Raw genomic sequence first — 21,678 nt, forward strand, 5'->3', positions numbered from 1 at the left:
CACACACAGGCACACATGCTCTCTCTTTTACAGACAGGCCCTTAATCATACACTTACATTCATGCTCTCTCTCACACACAAACACACACATACTCTTTCACACAAATAGGTTTTCAGTCACTCACACACAAACATATGCTTGCTCATTCACATAAGAAATTGCCATGCTGGGTCAGACCAAGGGTCCATCAAGCCCAGCATCCTGTTTCCAACAGAGGCCAAACCAGGCCACAAGAACCTGGCAATTATCCAAACACTAAGAAGATCCCATGTTACTGATGCAATTAATAGCAGTGGCTATTCCCTAAAGTAAACTTGATTAATAGCAGTTAATGGACTTCTCCTCCAAGAACTTATCCAAACCTTTTTTGAACCCAGCTACACTAACTGCATTAACCACATCCTCTGGCAACAAATTCCAGAGCTTTATTGTGCATTGAGTGAAAAAGAATTTTCTCAGATTAGTCTTAAATGTGATACTTGCTAACTTCATGGAATGCCCCCTAGTCCTTCCATTATTCGAAAGTGTAAATAACCGAGTCACATCTACTCTTTCAAGACCTCTCATGATCTTAGAGACTCACTCTCTCCCCCCCACCGTGGGGGCTGATGTTGTTCCTCTTTTGCTATGAGCTGCGCTGCTCTTCTCCAGGCCTCGTCTCTCGTTTTCTGGACGATGCTGCAGGCACTAGCATGGTCTCTTCTTCCCTCACGCATGTCCACTGCATACCACTTTCTCTTCCGGGCCGCGGGAAGAAGAGACCATGCTAGTGCCGCTGACTCCAGCTCTCCTGCCGCGTTCCACCTGGGCTATCAGCATTTTAAGCCTGGGCACAGGATGAGTTCCTATTTTGTTGGTGCAGGGGAAGCAGCTGGGTCAGCGGGGAACCGGGAAGTGTGGCAACACCGGTTGAGAACCGCTGCCCTAGAGCATTCCTGAAACTCCCAGAATCCTCTAGTCTGCAGCAAGAACTACAAAACCCCAGAAAACAGTATAAAAGGCCTGCAGAACTGAACACAAAAATATGTAAAAGCTGTCAGCAAATGAGTTCATGCCAGTTACAGCTCATATCAGAAGGATATAAGTAATTTATCTTATAATTCTCTTAGAATTATAAGAGAGAGAGTGAGGCCTCGCTGGGTAAAAAATACTGAACCACATACCAAAAAGTATGAACATAGCTGCAAGATGTCTAGCTTAACCAAATGCAACAGCCTAGAAAAAACAAAAACAAAAACAGGCTGATAACAAAATTGCAAGTAAACTGTCAGAAGTCTGCAAACCTGTCCTGGGAGACCTCTTAGTCAGTTAGGTTTTCTGGACATCTGCAATGAATATGCATGAGGTAGATTTGCATGCATTCCCTCCACTGTATGCAAATGTATCTCATGCATATTCATTGTGGATATTCTGAACCCTTGATTGGCTGGGACAGGTTTGGGGACCACTGCTCTAGGTAGTATCCCATACACCAGGGATGGCCAACTCCAGTCCCTTGAGAGCCACAAACAGGCCAAGTTTTCAAATCTCTCATATGCATATTCATTGTGGACAGCCTGAAAACCTCATCTTCTGCCTACAGAGAGAGAGATGTGGAAGTATTAGGGAGCCAGGTGGGCTTCCAGGGGTTCTGGGCAGCTTTGTTTGGACCCCCACAGAACAAAAAACAAGCTTATGACGTCTGTGGGAGATCAGTGCCTGGGTAGCCTTGTAGTTGTGTTGAGCAGGATAAAGAGGTTAACAAACTGACCCTGTGATGCAAGGTCAGCACACTAGCCCTTTTCACTGTTCCTCCCACAACTCCTCTCATAATTCTGCGCTCATGAGAAACTTAACGTACTTCTGTGCATAGGAAGTGAGCTTAGAAGCTTATCAACCCCCTCATTTAAATAATTAGCATATACTTAATTTGATTTTCAGCCATATGGCAGCAGAAAATCTTCTGGTGACTTCCAGTTTAAGCTGTCACCCTACATCCACGGAGCCTTCAACACCTTTTCATGAATGCTATTACTTGATGCAGGTGACTGAAGTCTGGAAATGAGAGAACTAGCGGAATCCAAATTGTTTTTCCTAAGTTATACAAAAAGTAAATGCTATGGATTTTTGGTTGTGTTTTTTTTTTTTTTTTTAAGCAGAAGTCTGCATTGCAAAATGTACTGCATGTTGGTTTGTGTTAGATTAACACGCACAATCTCAAAAAGGTACAAAGATCAGTTTGCAACCTTGCAACACTTCAACCTTGTACAGTAATTACTCCAGTGACAAATCATCAGGAACCTGGACCTTCAACCAGGATAACAGATTTTCCTTTCCGACTTTGTTTCCATAATAATTGCTCCTCTTAAATAAATTGGGTGAATTATTTAACCCCCACCCAACATAAAATTGCATAAATAGTACAAGAAATGCCAACTAAATTCAAAAGTCACATTAAGGCATTTATTTGCATTTTACAATATATTAAAATATTGTATAATGTTTAATACACCCAATGCAAAATGAAAACAAGGGTTTTACATATCGATAATTACATTGGTCATATTTTCTCCTAAACCTTGCGTAACGTGAACACTAGCAGCCATTTCTGCCCCCTGCCTCTGCTATGGTCTGTCCTTCATTTTTGCTGTGATAGAACTAATGCACTGCACACCGGTAAGCAGCTTAGAGATATGAAGCAGGCAAGGCTATCGGCAACAAAGTGCGTTCTAAAAAGGGAGCAGTTCTGGGAGCAGTTCTGGGACCATTCCCCCCCCCTCCCCCCCCACCAACATATTTGTGAGCAGGCCAGGAAGCTGTGGAAAACATGAGGAGGGATCTAGCAAAGCTCGAGCTATAGAATAGGGTCTGGCAGCTAAGGTTTAAAGCTAAAAACTGCAGAGTAAGGCATTTAGTATGCAAAACCCAAGGGAGAGGGGTACAGTATTGGTGATGAAGTTCTTCTAAGCACAAAGGAAGAGTGGGTTATGGGGATAATCGTATCAGATCTTAAGGTGGCCAAACAGGTGAACTGATAGCAAAAGCCAGGAAAATGCTTGACTGCATAGCGAGAGGAATGGTCAGCAGAAAAAAGGATGTTAATCCTCACAGATGGATGACATCATCAGATGGAGCCCAGCACGTGTGGCCACTATCCGCACGGCCACATGTGGTCCCTCTTCAGTCTTGTATCTTAGCGAAAAAAGACGAGCAAATAAAACAACAAACAGACAGAGAACCCAACTGCGGGGTGGCAGGTGGGTTTCCTGAGGACTAACATCCTGCTGTCTTAGGAGAACACTTGTTACAGGTAAGCAACTCTGCTTTCTCCCAGGACAAGCAGGGATGATAGTCCTCACAAATGGGTGAATACCAAGCTACAGGCTGCCCCCCAATACAGGACCAACAGCACTTAACTATGTGCCAATGGGCACAACGGAAGTGCTGTTGGAGATGACCGGAGGCGGCACGAACCAGAAACTGGGCCCTAGGTAGGGAGAGTTGGGTTCTTATGCTTGGAACAGGATACGAAGGACAGGCTGGCCAAAGGTACCGTAACGTCAGCCATCCTTGTCCAAACAGTAATGGGTAGCAAACGTGTGTAGGGAGCTCCACGTCACAGCCTTGCAAATCTCAGCAATGGGGACTGCATGGAAGCATGCCACCGACACTGCCATGGCCCTGAGTGCAGCTTGATGCGGCCTCCAAGTGGAAGGCCCACCAGCTCGTAGCAGAAGGATATACATTCTGCCAACCAGTTGGACAGGATCTGCTTGCCCATCGCAATGCCAAGTCTGTTTTTAATCAAAGGAGACAAAGAGTTGCGTGGACTGCCGATGGTGTGCAGTGCACTCAAGATAAAAAGCAAGCGCATGCTTGCATTCCTGGTGGGAATGGGGTGTCGGAAAGGTGGTGGGCAAAATGATGGACTGATTGAGATGAAAATCAGTCACCACTTTAGACAGAAACTTAGGGCATAGAACCACCCTGTCATGAAAGGATTTCATATAGGGATACGGATACGTCACTAACGCCTAAAGCTCACTGACCCTGCAAGCGGAGGTGACCGCAACCAGGAAAATGACTTTCCAGGTGAGATGTTTGAGCTTGCAGGAGAGCATAGGCTGAAAGGAGGTTGAATGAGCTGCACTAGTACCACGTTGAGGTCCCAGGACACAACAGGAGGACGCAGAGGAGGTTGCACAGAAGTGGATGTACCACTTACCAGATTTGTTGTGGCCAGTATGGGGCAACCAGAATCATGGTGCCCCAGTCTTCTTGAAGTTTCACGAGAGAGTCTTCCCCATCAGTGGGAGCGGAGGATATGCGTAGTGGCCCTTGCCGCAAAACTGGACAAAGGCATCTGAAGCTGGTTCCCCGTCCTCCCTGTACAGGGAGCAGAAGTGGATCACTTTGTAATTCCAGGGGGGGGGGGGGGGGGGGGAGGCAAAAAGATCCACCTCCGGAAATTCTCCACACGTGGAAGATTCTGTCCACAACTGCCGGGTTGAGCAACCAGTCGTGAGGGTGGAATGTTCGACTCAGGTGATCTGCCACCACATTCTCCGTCCCTGCAAGGTAAACTGCTCACAAGAGCAGGTCCTTGGATAGGGCCCAGGCCCAAATCTGTACCTCCTCCTGGCAAAGCAGGAAGGAGCCTGTGCCCCCCCCCTGCTTATGTACCACACTAGCCGTTAAGCCCGTAACAACGGGCTACATTAAAAAAAAATTTTCGGTCCATTTACTTCCCCCTCATTCTCCCCTCCCACCTCTAGTCTCCCTCCCACCTCTAGTCTCCCTCCCTCCCCCCTCCCAACCCCTCCTCCTCTCCCCCGTCACCCCCTCCTCCTCTCAGTCACTCCCTCCCCTCTCCCGTCACCCCCTCCTCCTCTCAGTCACTCCCTCCTCTCTCCCAGCTCATTCACAACCCCTTCAGATGGCACAAACAGAAGATCTCCAGGGGAGGTCCTTCCCTCCCTCGCGCGTCGCTGCTACCGCTCTTCGCCGCCATGTTTTCAAAGAGCTGACGCTCTGCTCTGACCGACGTGTTCGCCCGCACATGCGCAGTAGAGCTGCTCTCTACTGCGCATTTGCAGCACGTCGGTCAAGCCTCATTTATCTAATAGATTGCGACTTGGTTGTAGGTCTGGATCAAAACCACTTTGTGGGCCAGGTGATCCTGGAATGCCGAGATGGCGTACTGGATCGCTCACAGTTTCAGGAAATTTGACAACTCACCTCCTGTTCTGACCACATGCACTCCCCAGCCCAAGGTGGAGGCATCGGTGGTCAGCACCACCTGGGGGACGGGGGGGGGGGGGGGGGGGGAATGGCACTTGGAAGGGAAGACCTCTTTTCAAGTTGGTCAGACTCTCCCACCAGGAGGGGGAGGCCCAGAGTGGCGAGGTAATCTGTATGGGTGCTGAGAGGTCCTGGAGCCACTGAGAGAGGGGTGTCCACTGCGCTACCCACATGGCTAGCCGGGTAAGTGGAGTGACATGAACAGACGCAGCCATATGGCCCAGCCAGTGGAGCAGTACCCGGGCAGAGACCGTGCGACACCGGCAGATGGAGCACGCCAGGGTCTGGGTGCAGTCTCAGGGAAGAAACGCTCCGCCAAGAGTTGTGTCTAGCAGAGCCCCAATAAATGCCAGTGGCTGGGACGGGCTCAAATGAGATTTGGGTAGATTGATCACAAACCCCAGTGACTGTAGCACTTTGGTTGTGAAGCGGAGGGAGTGCAGGGCATCCTCCTGTGTGGTGCTCCTGATGAGCCAGTCATCTAGGTAGGGGAAACGTGCACTCCACTGCAGTGCAGGTGTGCCCTGAATACTGCCAGACATTTTGTGAAGACCCGCGGGGCTGAGGCAAAGCCGAATGGCAACACCCGATATTGGAAAGGTCTGTGGCCCTCTAGAAAGTGGCGATACTTCCTGTGAGGTGGGAATATGGCTATATGGGCATAAGCGTCCTTCAGATCGAGAGAACAGAGCCAATCTCCTTTGTGAAGGAGAGGGATAAGGGTACCCAAAGAGACCATCTTGAAGCGTTCTTGCTGAAAGAACCTATTTAAGGATCTGAGGTCGAGAATGGGCTGGAGGCTGCCTGTTTTCTTTGGTATCAGAAAATTCCTAGAGTAGAATCCCTGATCCTGCTGAGTTCGACAGCTCCGGCTTTTAACAAGGCAGAGAGTTCTGATTAGAGGACTGCCAGATGTCCTGAGGGGTCCCACGTTGAAAGTGGTGGACAATTCGCTGGGACTGTTCTGAAGTTCAGGCAGTAACTGTTTTGCACGATGGCCAGAACCCTGCAGTAAGTGGTAATGGGGTCCAGCGTTCTGCGAACAGACAACTGGCCTCCGACCAGTGGGCAAGGGTCCATAGGCACTGGAAGCTGGCATCCACTCGTTCACACCAGTCAAAAGCCCACAGCTGGGGTGCAGCATGGGGGGCACGCTGTTGGCGAGGCCAGCCCCTGGTTGTGGCATGTAATGCCCTGGTATGTGAAGCCAGAGGGTAGTATCTCCTCTGGCAGAGAAAGGACTTGCGAGATCCTTGACACAAGGGCCTGCACCTGGAAGACTGTGGGTCTGAGACGCTGGCCGAGAGCTGTTGCAAGGTTTCGTGGTGGTCCTTGAGCTGAGTGACTGCATCTCTGACCTTGTCCCTGAATAGATTTTCTCTGATACAGGGCAGGTCCACCAGTCTTTTTTGAACCTCTGGTCGAAAGCCCGAAGCCAGGCCATGTGTCGAACACTAATGCCCGCAGCTGATACTCTGGCCGCCGTCTCGAAGACGTCATAGGTTGCCCTCACCTCATGCTTTCCAGCTTCCAAGGCCTTCAGTACCAGTGCCTCCAGCGCATCTTGCTGCTGTTGAGGCAGGTGCTCTGCCAGCTCTTGAACTTGTTTCCACAGGTTCCTGTTATACTGAGACATGTACAACTGGTAGGAGGTGATACGGGCAATAAGCATTGCCCCTTGAAAAACGCTCCTTCCAAGAGAATCCAGGGCCCTGTGTTCTCGGTCTAGAGGGGGCGGAGGAATGAGTACGAGATCTCTTGGCCTTTTTAAAGGGCAGACTGCACAACTACAGACTCGTGGGGGAGCTGGCGTTTTTGGAAGCCTAGGGCTTGTTGGGCATCTGTCTTCCGGTTAACCGGGTGCTCACAGATCCTGTATAGAAGTTCCAAGAAAATTTCATGGATCGGGATAGCTACTACCTCCTTTGGGACATCCACAAACTGAAGGACCTCCAGCATTTTGTGGCGGGTGTCCTCCTCTGTGAGAAGTTGGAAAAGAATGGCTTCCACCATAGCCCTGACAAAGCCAGCGAAGGAAAGGACTTCCAGGGGAGAGCAACGCCTCTCATCCAGCGGAGAAGGCTTGGAAGGCAAGTCACCAGAGTCCTCAGAAGAGGACTCCGATGAATCATCCCCCAGGTATCATATGGCGCATCCTCCTCACTGACGTCCCCAGGAGAATGGCGAGGGAGGCCAGTGCCCATTCCCCTCGGTAGTGGCATCGAGAGTTATCTTGGTGCCGAAGGCCTCAAGGGCATCGATGGTGCTGGAAGCACCAAGGGCCCCAAGGGAACCAACTGCCCTGTGACTCCTGATAGCCTGGGAACGGGCTTGGGGAGTGCAGGCGTCTTCAAAGGCCTCTGGCGAAGTTGCGTATCTTCCTCTTTGGAGGATTCTATAACCTGTATCGCTCTGGAGGGAAACCTCGGTGGCTGATGGGGCTCCAAAGGAGCCCTGGGCCCAGATTGCATTGGTAGAACGCCTAAAAGGATGTTGAGACACTCCAGCAGGGACGCAGGCTCTGGTATGGGGGCCAGCGTCTGTTCAATGCTCCAGAGGGCTTGGAGTACCACCTGTTGCACCATGTGAACCAACTCCTCCTGAAAGTCAGGTGATGAAAACGCAGATGACGATGAGGCATCACTGGAGCTTCCACGGGGCTGAGGAGGCTTAGTGCCTGGCACCACGCTCGATGGGGAACTGGGACACCCGGGTTTGGAAGAGGATGGGACCTCTTCACCATGGAGTCATTTCAGAGGAAGCTCGGCACGGGCCAGTGCTCCTCTGGAATTGTCACATGCACCATGCGACGATTGCTGGTGCTGATGTCTGTGTTTCCCTTGGCGCTCAGCCCCTTCCTTCTCCAGCGCTGAGGAAGCAGATGATCCAAACGCTTTGAAATCGTCAGACGACGGAGAGGGCTGGTCTCCTGAGCCCCTCTTTAGAGGAAGGATCGGACGGGTTGCAGAGGGTGATGCCAAATCGGAGGGGTATCTGCGACCCTTCGTTGTCGAAGTCTCCAATGCCAGAGTCAATGGAGCTGACTTTTTGGCGTCAAAAAGCTGCTCCATCTTGTCCAGCCGGGAACGACGGCTCTTGGGGGTCATCAGAGTACAGTCGGGGTACCCACGGACGTTGTGGGAAGCTACCAGCCAGAGGATATAGACCTTGTGCGGATCCGTGAGAGACATGGTCTGCAGGCACTTACGAAAACCGAAAGACGCCATGAAAATAAGCCGGCAAGCAGGTGATGGCTGGTGGCCACTGGGAGGCGACACACTCGGGAATCAACCACAAAGAACGAGCAAAACACCTACTGAGATGCTGGGGGAACAGATAGGAGGAACCCCATGTGGAGGAAAAACTGAGGAGAAATCCTAGATAAAAAGAAAATTTTTGAGCGCGCTCCAAGACGAGTAGACTGCTTTGTGGAAAAACAAGACTGAAGAGGGACCCCTTGTGGCCGCATAGATAGTGGCATGCTGGGCATGACAAAGGTTTCCTGAGCTGGGCTCCATCTGATGATGTCACCCATTTCTGAGGACTACCATCCTGCTTGTACTAGAAAACGAATGGGATACATACAGGGAATCTGTAGGATTGATAGGAATTGTAAAGGCTAGATAAATTGGACAGATAGGCCATGTGGTCTTTATTTTTACTCTCATGTTTCTAAAGGGACAGCAGAAGAGAAAGAAGAAACGTGGCTTTAAAGAGGAAGTTCTTGGGGGTTGTGGTCTATAACAGAGTCAAGACTCTGCCCAGCTGGGAGAAGATTAGGGATAAGGCATAAATCAGCCCACCAGAAAAGCAGAAGGCACTGCAAACAGAAAAATAAAGGAAAGAGGAAGTGATGTCACTATAGCCAGATGATAGTTGGGTAATGTAGTTCTAAGATGCAAAGAGCCATGGAGAGAGGTATGGCCTAAGCAGAAGTGAATGTCTCTTGGAAAGATTGGAAAAGGATAGCTGACAAGAAAAGGATCAGGTAAGTGCCAGGTAGAACCAGCACAGACATAGAAGGATCAGTCAGAGGGACACGGTGATCACAGTGCTACTACGTGAAGTGAGCATAGTCCAGCAAGAAGCCTATGATCTGGCTTAGACTGTGGCCGATTAAGGGGTAGAGGTAGGGAGTTAAGATTGCTACATAGAGCTTTATGCTTGCCTGCTCTTTAAATGTTTTAATTATATAAACAGACCAACCAAAATATAAAAAGTGAAGAGCTGGTATAATATATAAATAATCTAAAAAAAAATGACTGCAATATCTTTAAACTACACCCTATTTAATCAAATTAAAAAAAATACTCTGTTTGTGAGGAGCTAACTAAATTTAAAGTATATAAAGCGATGGGGCCTGATGAGATCCATCCAAGAGCTTTAAGGAACTTAGAGAAGTTCTGGCAGCTACACTGGCTGACCTTTTCAATGCTTGGGTCAGGAATAGTTCTGGAGATGGGTAGATGTAGTTCCTATTCACAAAAGTGGAAGTAAGGAGGAGGCTGGGAACTACAGGCCGGTTAGTCTGACCTCTGTGGTGAGCAAATTATTGGAATCACTGCTAAAACAGAGGATAGCGCAGTTTCTGGAAGCCAGTGGTTTGCAAGATCCAAGGCAGCATGGCTTTACCAGAGGTAGGTCTCAGACGAATCTGATCAATTTCTTTGACTGGATGACCAGAGAGTTGGAACAGGGAAGAGTGCATTTGGATTTCAGTAAGGCCTTGGACATGGCTTCAAATAAATTGAGTGCCCTTAGTATAGGCCCTAGAGGACTAACTGGGTTAGAAACTAGTTTAGTGGGAAGCAACAAAGTGTAGTGGGAAATGGAGTTCATTCGGAGGAGAGAGACATTACTAATAGTATGCCACAGGGACTGGTCCTTTTCAATATTTTTATTAGCATCACTGCAGAAGGATTATTGGGAAAAGTGAGGATACCAAAATCTGCAACAGGATAGACAGCCAGGAAGGTAAGGAAAACATGAGAAGGAATCTAGCAAAGCTTGACAAATGGTCTAAGGCAGAGGTGGCAGACTCCAGTCTGTGAGAGCCACAACCAGGCCAGGATTTCAGAATATCCGCAATGAATATGAATAAGATAGATTTGCATACAATGAAGGCAGAGCATGCAAATCTATCTCACACATATTCATTGTGGATATCCTGAAAACCTGGGCTGCTTGTGGCTCTCAAGGACCAGAGTTGGCCACCCCTGATCTAGGGTCTGGCAGCTAAGATTTAAAGCTAAAAATGGTCTTTTTCTGCTGTCATGTTTCTGTGATTCTATGACCCAACACCAGCGGCATGTCACCAGAGTGCCTGCTTCGGATGTCTTCATGCAGTTTCTTACGTGTACATTTATTACTTCAAACTACTTATCAACTCTGATATATTCTAGATACTGTGCGTTTAAATTAAACATACAGAACTTTTCATCCCCACCTATTTGTATTTGATATCACTGTACATGGGACACAGTATTTTTGCTTTTTGTTAGTTAATCTGTGTTGTTACCAGTAAAGTAACCGACCTAGAAGAGGAATAAAGGACAGCATTTCTACAAGTTTGTCTGGTGTTTGGTTGGTTTGGGCTATCTGGCAGTAGGTCAGGGAATAGCCTGAGCAACGACCCCTCCCATCCCATCTGTCTTCTCCAGCAGATTGCTACTACAAATCGATGAGTCTTAGTAGACTATGTCTTTTAAAGAGTCAAAAAAAAAAAAAAAAAAAAAGGATATTAAAGTACATGGAACTTGCAAGACTTTCCTCAGATGAGATCTGTACGATCACGAAAGCTCATGTACTATAATACCACTCTGTTGGTCCTTTAAAAAGGAATATAAGATGAAGAGAGGCAGGGACAACAGATTCAAAAAATCAAAGGAGCAAAACAAAAAAGGTAATCATCTAATACAAAGATGAAAAAGACTGAAAAAGTGTACCGGTATTTTACTGAAACATCCAATACATTCCCAAATGTCCCAACAAACTAACTAGGGTGAATTTTCAAAAAACATTTCATCAATTTTTAGTTTATATCAAGATGCATTCGTTGATTCTGTTTATTATCCTACATAATATGCTCAGGTACTAAAGACAATTGGTTTAGAAGAGACAGATTTTTAATCAAGCCACACATTTTCAATAGCTACTTTGTGACCCATGTCAATAATGGATACCCAATAAAATCCATAATACAAAAAAAATATATATATATACCATAACTAATCTCTAAGAGCTTATCTTTGTTAATAAATTAGTTCATGGTTCAATTTTCTTTGCTACCTAATGAACAAATACTGGAAATCAACACCAGTCATCCAAGTGACTGCTTCATGTAAATCTCATCGTCCGCTGTGGCTGATTTTTCATACATACCCAATAGTTTTCTTAAGCAGAAACTTTACTTTCCCTCTGTCATGAAATCATTTCTCGAGCACAACATTAAGTTATTGCCAAAAGTAGTTTCTTACCCAGCTGTCATGACCACGTTGTAAATGACCAAGTAAGCTGTCGCAAAAGGACCCGGCCCTCTCTTTTTCCTCTGCCCTCCATGCTCGTTTAGAGATCTGCTGCTCCCAGCTGTAGCTGCTGACATGACTAGTTCTTCAGCGAGCAAAATCCTCCCCAACAGCCAAGATCCTTCTGCAAAAATACACAAGTGCAACACCAAAGACATTGAACCGAATGGTTTTACTGCTTTCCGACGAAAGGCTGCCTGCCATAGGCTTTTCTTAAAGCTGGTGTCACTGTAAGTGTGATGGAAGGTCCTTTCATGAGAGGGACTTCTCCAGGGATATTTTCAAGTGGCTGAATGAAAAAGGAGGCTGATGCAACTCATCTGCCCAAAAATTAAAAAAAAAAAAGTCTAGACGAGATATATTTTGGTTATCTAAACAGACTTGGCAAGGGTGAACTAAAATTGATATGTACATAAACTCTAAAGTAGTAATAGATTTTTATTTTTTTTTGGCAACAAAGCAGCTTAGAATTTCAGAAAGAAGGATAATAAAACTTGCCTAAGGACCCCTTGCAGAACAGAGAATTTCAGCAGGTGTCTCCAGTTATTTTAGTCTCAAAACCGAGACATATCTGAGAGCAGACACTGGTGTGGCTAGACACTGATGGTAGAGAGCTAATTGACCACTGTTTGAAGAAACGGGTTTATGGCAGTAACTGGTCATCTCAACTTAATGCTCAAAGCTAGAGGTCGAAAGGAGAATCCAGTGTTGCCATGTGCTACGACAGGAATACCAACAGTGACAGCGATTATGAAGTCTTGTTCTACCCAACAAAATACGGGAAACACCAGTAAAGTTCTGCTGCCTCAGTAAAGCACTTCTAAGCCCGGTCTCAGGTACGGTTGCCAACTGCCCCTAAATTTGTGGGCAGCCCCGTGCATAAGCTCCAAAATTTAGATCAGGCTACACCTAAAATTCTCTCTCTTGGCACGGGGCTCCACAGGCTTCTCTTCTGGCTCCCGTTGACGCACACCTCCCAGAGCCCCCATACTTCTACACCCCTATCTTACAGGGTCCTCCATCCCTCAACCCTCAGGTGGCCACTCGCCAGTGTTCAGCCTCCAGAGCCCCCCCTCCCCGAAAAAAAAAAATCATTTTGCTAAAGTTCATTTTCTCCAGCTCCCCCATGTGGTCTGCTGTGTTGGTTGCTTCCTTCCTTCCTGTTTCTATAAAAGGGAGGGAAGCATCTAGGGAGCGTGTGGATTTTTTATTTCGGTTGTCCAAGGAGAAAGCATTTTATTGGTGGTGCTCCTTTCTCTCTCTAGTTTAGTAATTCCTTTTTGGAACCAGGATAGATTTTTTTTTTTTTGTCTGCCTTTGGTCAGTGGATTTATTGAAGGAAGTTTCTATCCACACTTTCTTCTGACTTTGTTAGAGGAGAAAGTTAGATTCTTCCACCCATCAGAGGTTGTACAGGAGGAATGGATACCTACCCAGTTCCTCGGAGGAAGAGGAGAAGAGAGGAAGCACGTGGACTATCACCGGAGGAGAACAGAGTGGGGTTTCAAGACTTCAGACTTAAGGTATGGATGACTGGGAAAGTAATTTTGGACCCAACTACCCACCAGCGTTTTCACTCTTAGAGGAAGCTTCAAAATGCCCCAAATTGAGAGGGACAAATGTGGTTGCAACTACTAAATAAAAGAACAAGCTACAGGGTCACATGTGTTTTCATAACTTTAAACTGGATACAAATGGCAGTACCAAGGGAACCAATACTGAATTACTGGACTTCGGTACATGCCATCAATTCAGAACGGGTAGATGTGAATCAGTTATTTACTCTTTTGGATAGTAGAAAGACTAGGGGGCACTCCATGAAGTTAGCATGGGGCACATTTAAAACTAATCGGAGAAAGTTCTTTTTTACTCAACGCACAATTAAACTCTGGAATTTGTTACCAGAGGATGTGGTTAGTGCAGTTAGTGTAGCTGTGTTTAAAAAAGGATTGGATAAGTTCTTGGAGGAGAAGTCCATTACCTGCTATTAAGTTCACTTAGAGAATAGCCACTGCCATTAGCAATGGTTACATGGAATAGACTCAGTTTTTGGGTACTTGCCAGGTTCTTATGGCCTGGATTGGCCATTGTTGGAAACAGGATGCTGGGCTTGATGGACCCTTGGTCTGACCCAGTATGGCATTTTCTTATGTTCTTAAGTTATGCTGCAAACTATTTGCAGACTCCAGCGTGGTTATAGCTTTATTAAAATGGAATGAGACTAACACTCAGGGCCTCTGAGCGTACTCTCCCCCTCAAAGGGAATTCTGGAGTCAACTGGGGAGCCCTTCAGCAAAAGGGGTAAGAAATGAGGCACAGGCCAAATGACGGAGTCCACAGCATTACACATGCAATAATAAAGCTCCTCTTTCTCACCTACAAATGCCTTCACTCTGCAGCACCTCACTACCTCTCCTCTCATCTCTCTCTACACCGCCTCGTGCACTCCGCTCATCGGATAATTCACACCTATCTGTGCCCTTCTTCTCTACTGCCGATTCCCGAATCCATGCTTTCCACTTGGCTGCGCCGGGTGCTTGGAATAGTCTTCCTGAACTGGTGCATCATGTTCCCTCTCTTGCCATGTTTAAATCCCATCTAAAGATCCACCTTTTTGAAACAGCTTTTAAATCTTAGGCCTGATTGTCTGCTTTTAGTCTTGTTGACTTTTTTTTTCTTTTTAACCATTGTCTTGCTTTATGAAATGCCCCAAGATTTTTGTCCTGTATGTTTGTTTATTAGATTGTAAGCTCTATTGAGAAGGGACTGTCTTTTTGTAAATGTGTACTGCGCTGCCTGTGTTGTGTAGCCCTATGGAAGTGGTAAGTAGTAGGAGTAATAGTTCCTACAATACCTGAATGTAATCCAGTTTGAAGTGCAAGAAATGCGGAAGTCTAAATAAATAGTAGTAATAATAATGGTGAAACTGTATGCCTACATATTCTATGGCTCACCATGGAATCTAGCACCTATGCGCACACAAGCAGAGGCCCCCACACTGAGGATGTTATTCACCAGACAATCCGAGCAACACCTGGTACAGTTTGCTATTATCCTCTATCACGCTGCCACACACAGGGACAGGCAGGCATAGGCACACACACAAAAGTCTCCTCAAACACACACACATCCAGAATCCAAGCAGATACGCACAGAGGCATTAAACCCCCCCTCCGCCTTGGCACGGACAGACATGCACATGCCCAGGCAGACATGCACACACATCCAGGCCCACGAAGACGCATGCAGGCACGCCTGCCTGCCCGCCCACCTCCAGGCAGACGTGCCCGCACACACACCCTGGCAGACACGCTCCCCCAGGCACAGGCAGACACACACATTCCACACACCTCCCACAGGGATAGGCAGATGTGCACACACACACCCTGCCCCATCAGGTGCAGGCAGATGCACGCATCCCCACACACCCAGCCGCAGGCAGATCACATGGCCACCTAACTCAGGCACGCTCGCACACACCCCCCCCCTCCCCAAGCAAGGCAGACATGCACCCACACACACGTCCATCCAACCCAGGCACACAGCCTCCCCCCCCCCCCCCCCCATCCGACGCGCACCCACACACACTTAGCCGCCGGCAGATCACACGGCCACCCAACCCAGAAATGTGCACCCAGCCACACATGCACCCCGCCTCCCTCCTCTAGCAGAGGCAGATAACACACATGCCCACCCTCACCTCAGGCAGGCATGCGCACTGCCCCTCCAGGCAGAGGAAGATGTGCGTACACACACATACACTCCCTCCATGCAGACACGTGCGCACCCACACACACACCCTCCAGGAAGAGGCAGACACGTGCACCTCCCCCAGGCACCGTCAGACACACGTGTGCACACTCCCATTCCATGTACAGGTGGACATGTGCAGACACCCTTCCCAGGCTCAGGCAGACAGCACACATGCCCACCCACTCAGACAAAAGCACACACATGTGCACACGAAGACTTAACCCAGGGACAGGTAGATGTATGCACACACACATCCCCACCCCTCTCCAGGCACAAGCTCCTACCCCCCCCAGAACCCCTCTACTCACAGTCACACACAACCCCCCCACACACACAAGCAAGCGCAGAACCCTGCCTCCCCACACATACAGGCACAAAACCCTGCCTCCCCTCCACACACAGAGGCTGTTATAAACAAGATTATCCAAACAATGCGGGGATCTTTTCGCTATTATAAACTCAAGTTTTAGATCACCAGTACTGTTATACAAACATACAGAACAAGAGATGGCACTACACAATAATGCAGAGCCTTAGCCAGCCAATGCTGCAGTTACTTAAATCTGGCACTGTAAGCAGTATTTTCCTTGCTGAAAGGTTTTCTGTTGTCTGAGTTACCATCCAAAATGTTCTAGCTTCATTAGTTTATTTGTAAAATAAAAAAAAAAAAAACCTCAAAAATGAATCACCTATGCTTTCACATTAATAAAACACATCCCCCTGTGACAATACCATTAAGCATTAGCATGTACCTTCTATTTTAATTGCAACACTGCAAAGTATAGCTGTAAAATACCTACCTTCCCTGTAGTGCTTCTAAGCTGCTGATTGCAATCTTTTTGCACAAACAGGCGTTTCAGTAGCAAATGGAGAACGTCACTGGTCTGCTTCAGGTTCTAATTCCAGCTGGTAATTCGGTCACTATGGAGATCTCCACAGCAATTGCTACAATATAGAAAACGAAAAAGTGTGAGACAACCCATGCTTTACTCTTAAGACTGGATTTCTAAAACATTCTCTCTCATTCTGTGGGTCTCTAGTGGGTTTTTTAATGCTGCTGCTGTTGATTTAACTGAATGCTCCGATTATAACTTTGGAAATAGTTAAAAAAAACCAAAAACCCAAAAAATAAGTTACAGAATCTCCAAAACTGTTTCTTTGCAGCAAACTGTACACTGTCCATTTATCTTAGATGCACCCAACAAATTCAAATGTGCTCACAGATGGGGCTGGCTCTGGAAATGGCACCCTGGGTGAAAACTGACAGCACCCTACTACAAATTATTTTATTTTATTTTTTTTTATATTTTATAGTCTGCTTTTCAGTACTTCAAAACATTGCATTTAGCTACTGTAGGTAATCCTCTATCCCCAGAGAGCTTACAATCTAGTTGTACCTGAGGAAAGGGAAGGTAAAGTGATTTACCCAAGATCACAAAGAGTGGTAGTAGGACTTGAACCCTGGTTTCTCTGGTTCAAAGCCCAGTGCTCCAACTAGGCTACTCATGTATATTTCTACAAAATAGCCATTCTTTATCATTTAGAAAAAGGAGAATAGAATAACCATTTTCAAAATATCATCCCCTTTGTTATTATCCATGCTTACTGCAATATCAACACGGCAGCTCATTTTCAGCTTAGACCAGGCACCTCGCCCACTAGCCCCCCCCCCAAAACTGCTCTCCTGGACACACACATCAGGTGACCAATTTTAGGCTCCTGGGTAGTGTGACATCATGGATTTTCCCAGGCATACCTTAGTACCTCTCTCACATGCCCCTATACTGGTCCCCTCTCCCCCCTTCCTCCATGATCCATCATGCTATTATCATCTCTTTTATCCACCAGCTCATCCCCAGAGCAGCCCCAACTGCCATCCTCAAGCCTTCTTCCAGTTATACAGCTCAGAGAGTGGGAACTTTGTTGTCACCCCCTTCTCTAATCCCAATTGCTCACCTTTATCTCCTCAGCCCCCAACTATTCACTGTTACCCCTCCCCCCCCCCCCCAATCTCCACTGCTCAACTTTCTGAAATCCCCACCACTGTCTCCCAATCTGGGTTTTAAACCCATCTCCAGCTGAACTCCCACCTCTCAAACCATCCTTCATCTGGTCCTCCTCCAAAACTGGCCAACCAATCTCTTCCTTTCCCTCCTCAGCCCATTCCACCCCTCTAAAACCCTCGCTGGCCAGCCTTCCACATCCAATTGATTCTTCCCCCTCTAGCACCCCCCACCAACACTGAGCTGATTTCCTCCCTCTTTTATCAAATTCACACCCCCCCCCCCCAAAACCTTAAGCAGTGCCTATAAGACAAACCGACCAATTTTAGGCACCTGGGTAACCTGGCATCATGGATTTTCCCAGGCTTAACTCACTCCCTCTCCTACATTTCTCCTATTGATAACCTCTCTCCCTTCATGGTCAATCCTTTCAACTTTCTTATCCCCCAGCTCATCCCCTCACCAGCCCCATTTGCCACCCTCAAACTGCCTTCCAGTCACACACTTCAGACAGAGGGAACATTGTCACCCTTCTTCTCCAGTCACAATTGCTCATCCCTCTTCTCGGCCTCAACTGTTCACTCTCTCATCCTCCAGTCCCCCCAACTACTCACTTTCACCAACCCCTACTTTCACACTAGGTTTTAACCCCCATCTATAGCTGATTCCCACCGAAGTTCTGAAACCATCCTTCATTTAATCCCCCTTCTAGTTGATTCCACCCCACCCCCCCAAAAAAAAACCACACACCTCTCTTCAGCCAGCCTCCACCCCCTTCTCCCAAATAACCATCACCTGCTAACGTCCCCTCTAAAACCCTCTCCGGGCAACCTCCACCACCCAGCCGATTCCACCCCCCCCCCCCCCCCCGCCCCGCCGATTTATCCCTCTGAAGTACTACCAAACACTTCTTTGGCGCTAGTCGATGTACGTAGTGCTGTACAAAAACCCGTAAGAAACAATCCATGCTCAGTAGAGCTCACAATCGAATTAAGACAAATAGAGCACCCCCCGTACCCAGCGACTCTCCTCCTTCAAGCACCGACCCGCACCCAGCTAGTTCCACCCACCCCTTTATCAAACTCACGCACAGTGCCAGTCTTTGGGTAGGGCATGCTAGACGGGCACCGCCAGCATCGCCCGTTGTGCTCTTTAGAATTACCTGGGGTTTCTTCCCTTTTTTTTTTTTTTTTTTTAGCTGTTGACAGCTCTGCACAGCCTCCCTTTCCAGCGCATGTGTTTGAATGCAAGCCCGGTCAGCGAGAAGGGCAGGGTCTCAAAAAATTAACGTCAGCATGCAGAGCAGAGGCGAGGAGACCAGCCCAACCACCAGCAGAAAGGAAATTGCATCGAAAGCAGGCAGCCCCCGGAAGCCGGAAGGAGAGGAGAAAGGCTAGGGAGGAAATCGTCCGCCGGCAGAGCGGCCCTGCAAATTAACTAACTACACAGTGGCACAAAATCATTCAGAGGAGAGGACCCCCGGCGGTGGTCTGACTCAGGCCGGCACTCACCCCTCTCCGCTTCGGGCGGCGTTGCAGCGCAGGCACAGCACTGCTAATTGCTTCGGCCTCTCTTAAAGGGGAAGTGCGCCTCTAGAACGGCTGTCACGGAGAGTAATGTAGTTTTGAATAAAAAATTGTCTCACATCCTGCTTATAGTTGCAGAATGTAAGGGATAGGAGGGGACCAGCTGGGAGTAGGTGCTTGAGAGGGGAGAATTGGTTGGGCGGCGGAAATCAAGTGAAAGAGGTATCAGATGAAGGATGTCTTCAGAAGTGGGGGGGATCGCCTGGAGATGGGTTTAAAACCCAATATGGGGGGGACGGGGGACGGCGGTATTGAGGACGATAACAGTGCACTACCTGTTGGGGGTGAGAGAGTGAACAGTTAGGGCTGAAGAGATGAGGGTGAACCATTGGGACTTGAAAAGGGGGTGACAATGTTCTTTGTAAGACTGAGAGCGGGTGTGAGGATGGCAGATGAATAGGGGCATTCATTTTCAGCTTTTATTTTTTAATTTACCCTGGGAATTTAACAGGGATTTTTATGAAAGGAACAAAACCAGGAAAAAAATCAGTGGAAAAATGTGTCTCATTTTTCTGGGGAAATAAATAAATTGGAGTTTATTTTGGTGGACAGAAGCCAGGACAATAATACAATATTAAGCAGATTCACCCACTCAGCAGCATCCTTATCTCTACCCCCATCCCTTGCCTAGCATGTTCCTGTTTCTCCCCACATCCCTGAGAATCGCCCTCTTCCACCCCCTCCATGCAGCAGCATTCATCCTCACTAGTGGTGGCTCCTCTCACCTTCAGCAGCATGCTTAGGGCCTCATTTACTACACATTTTCCCCATAGACACAGAATGGAAGAAAAGCCTTAGTAAATCAGGCCCTTAGTGAGGCTCTGCAGCACTGCACTTCTGCTTTTGTGGGGGACCAGGGAGCTGCTGGGAAGTGCTTCTGGTGGGCATGACCTGCTTCAAATGCTGCATTGACAGCACCAAGCAGCAGGCATTATGGCTGCCTGGGAGGAGGGGGGAAGGCAGGACTTGAAATGTCCCATCAGCGGCACTAGAGGATGAATGCTTTTGCTGGTGGTGATGGTGGGGAGACAGGACTTAAAATGCTGCATGTAATTTGGCCCACAGAGACTTTAACACTGCATTTGCAGCTCTGGAGCTGCTCTTTAATCAGCCTAAAATTAGAGTGAAAATTGGTTTAAATTGATTGTTCATTTTTGGAAAATCTGGGAATTTATGGGTGAAAATAGGTTTAACGTGAAAATGAAGGACCCTACAGATGAGCTGAGGAATGAGAAAGATGATGACAGAGAGGAGGACAGACCATGGAGGGAGGGGGAGAGAAGGGATCTGTAGGGGAAATGTGAGAGGGAGCTAAGGTAAGCCTGGGAAAATCCATAATGCCAGGTTGCCCAGGTGCCTAAAATGTGTCACTTGGTGCCTATGTGCAGGAGAGCAGCTTTAGGGGACTGGCAGGAGAGATGGCCAGGCCAAGAAAGAGCTGTCATGTTGTAACACATTATGGTTGTTATTACAGTAAGCACTGACAAAAATAAAGATATTTCGAAAATGTTTATTCTGCTCTGCATTATTCTAAATGATTGTAGGAAACCAAGCAATTTCCCAGGCTGGAGGCATAAAGACACATGGACTCCAGCCTTTTCAAAAGCAGTTTTTATTTTATTTAGCAAACGGAGCACTTTAACAGTGGACTGCCTACGTTAGTAGTAATTAAGTTACACAAACAAAATTTGTAGACTGCCTTCCCTCTGGACAGTGGATGCCTGGAATGCCCTTCCGGGGGAGGTGGTGAAGACGAAAACTGTGAAAGAATTCAAAGGGGCATGGGATAAACACTGTGAATTCCTACAAGCTAGAGGATGGAAATGAAGAAAATAATGCACGGTGGTAACTTGCTGGTGCAGCAGTTTCTATCCTTAACCAATAAAAGCCTTCATACTCTAGATCAGGGGTCGGGAACCCATGGCTCGCGAGCCAGATATGGCTCTTTTGAGGGCTGCATCTGGCTCGCAGACACGTGTCGCCATACTTCGCGGTTCCCCGCTGACCCAGCTGCTCCCCGGTCCTCCGCCGCCCGGGCTTAAAATGCTGTCAGCCCGGGCGGAACGCGGCAGGACAGCTGGAGTCAGCGGCACCGGCGTGCTCTCTTCTCCTCCCCCCCACCCGCGGCCCGGAAGAGGAAGTGGAGAGCATCGGGTGCCTGCGCGGGAAGAAGAGACCACACTAGCGTGGTCTCTTCTTCCGCGCAGGCACCCGATGCTCACCACTTCCTCTTCCGGGCCGCGGGGGGGAGGAGAAGAGAGCACGCCGACTGGAGTCATCCGGGTGCCTGCGCGGGAGTCATCGGGTGTCAGCCGGGTGCCAGCGCTGGAGTCATCGGGTGCCTGCGCGGGTCTTCCCGCGCAGGCACCCGATGCTCTCCACTTCCTCTTCCGGGCCGCGGGAAGAAGAGAGCACGCCGGTGCTCTCTTCTTCCCACGGCCCGGAAGAGGAAGTGGAGAGCATCGGGTGCCTGCGCGGGAAGAAGACTGCAGCGCGGCTCGGAGGAAAATGAAAATCTTCAACCGCGGCCG

At 48.0% G+C, this 21,678-nt stretch overlaps 1 protein-coding gene across 3 annotated transcripts in view; it reads right to left on the bottom strand.

Moving 5' to 3' along the window:
- HACD2 (3-hydroxyacyl-CoA dehydratase 2) overlaps positions 1–19,209 on the bottom strand; it is a 57,793-nt gene extending 38,584 nt beyond the window's left edge. Inside the window, exons 1-3 of one of the 3 annotated variants that reach the window (XM_029605307.1) lie at positions 19,073–19,209; positions 16,359–16,503; positions 11,758–11,929 (exon numbers count right to left, since the gene is read on the bottom strand). In XM_029605307.1, coding sequence (XP_029461167.1) covers positions 11,758–11,882 — 125 coding nt within the window. In that variant the 5' untranslated portion in view covers positions 11,883–11,929; positions 16,359–16,503; positions 19,073–19,209. The other 2 variants (XM_029605306.1, XM_029605308.1) reach the window with 2 other exon arrangements.
- Between the last annotated feature and the right edge of the window lie 2,469 nt (positions 19,210–21,678).

Source organism: Rhinatrema bivittatum, chromosome 6 (genome assembly GCF_901001135.1).
Source record: "Rhinatrema bivittatum chromosome 6, aRhiBiv1.1, whole genome shotgun sequence".
In the NCBI taxonomy this organism is placed as follows: Eukaryota; Metazoa; Chordata; class Amphibia; order Gymnophiona; family Rhinatrematidae; genus Rhinatrema; species Rhinatrema bivittatum.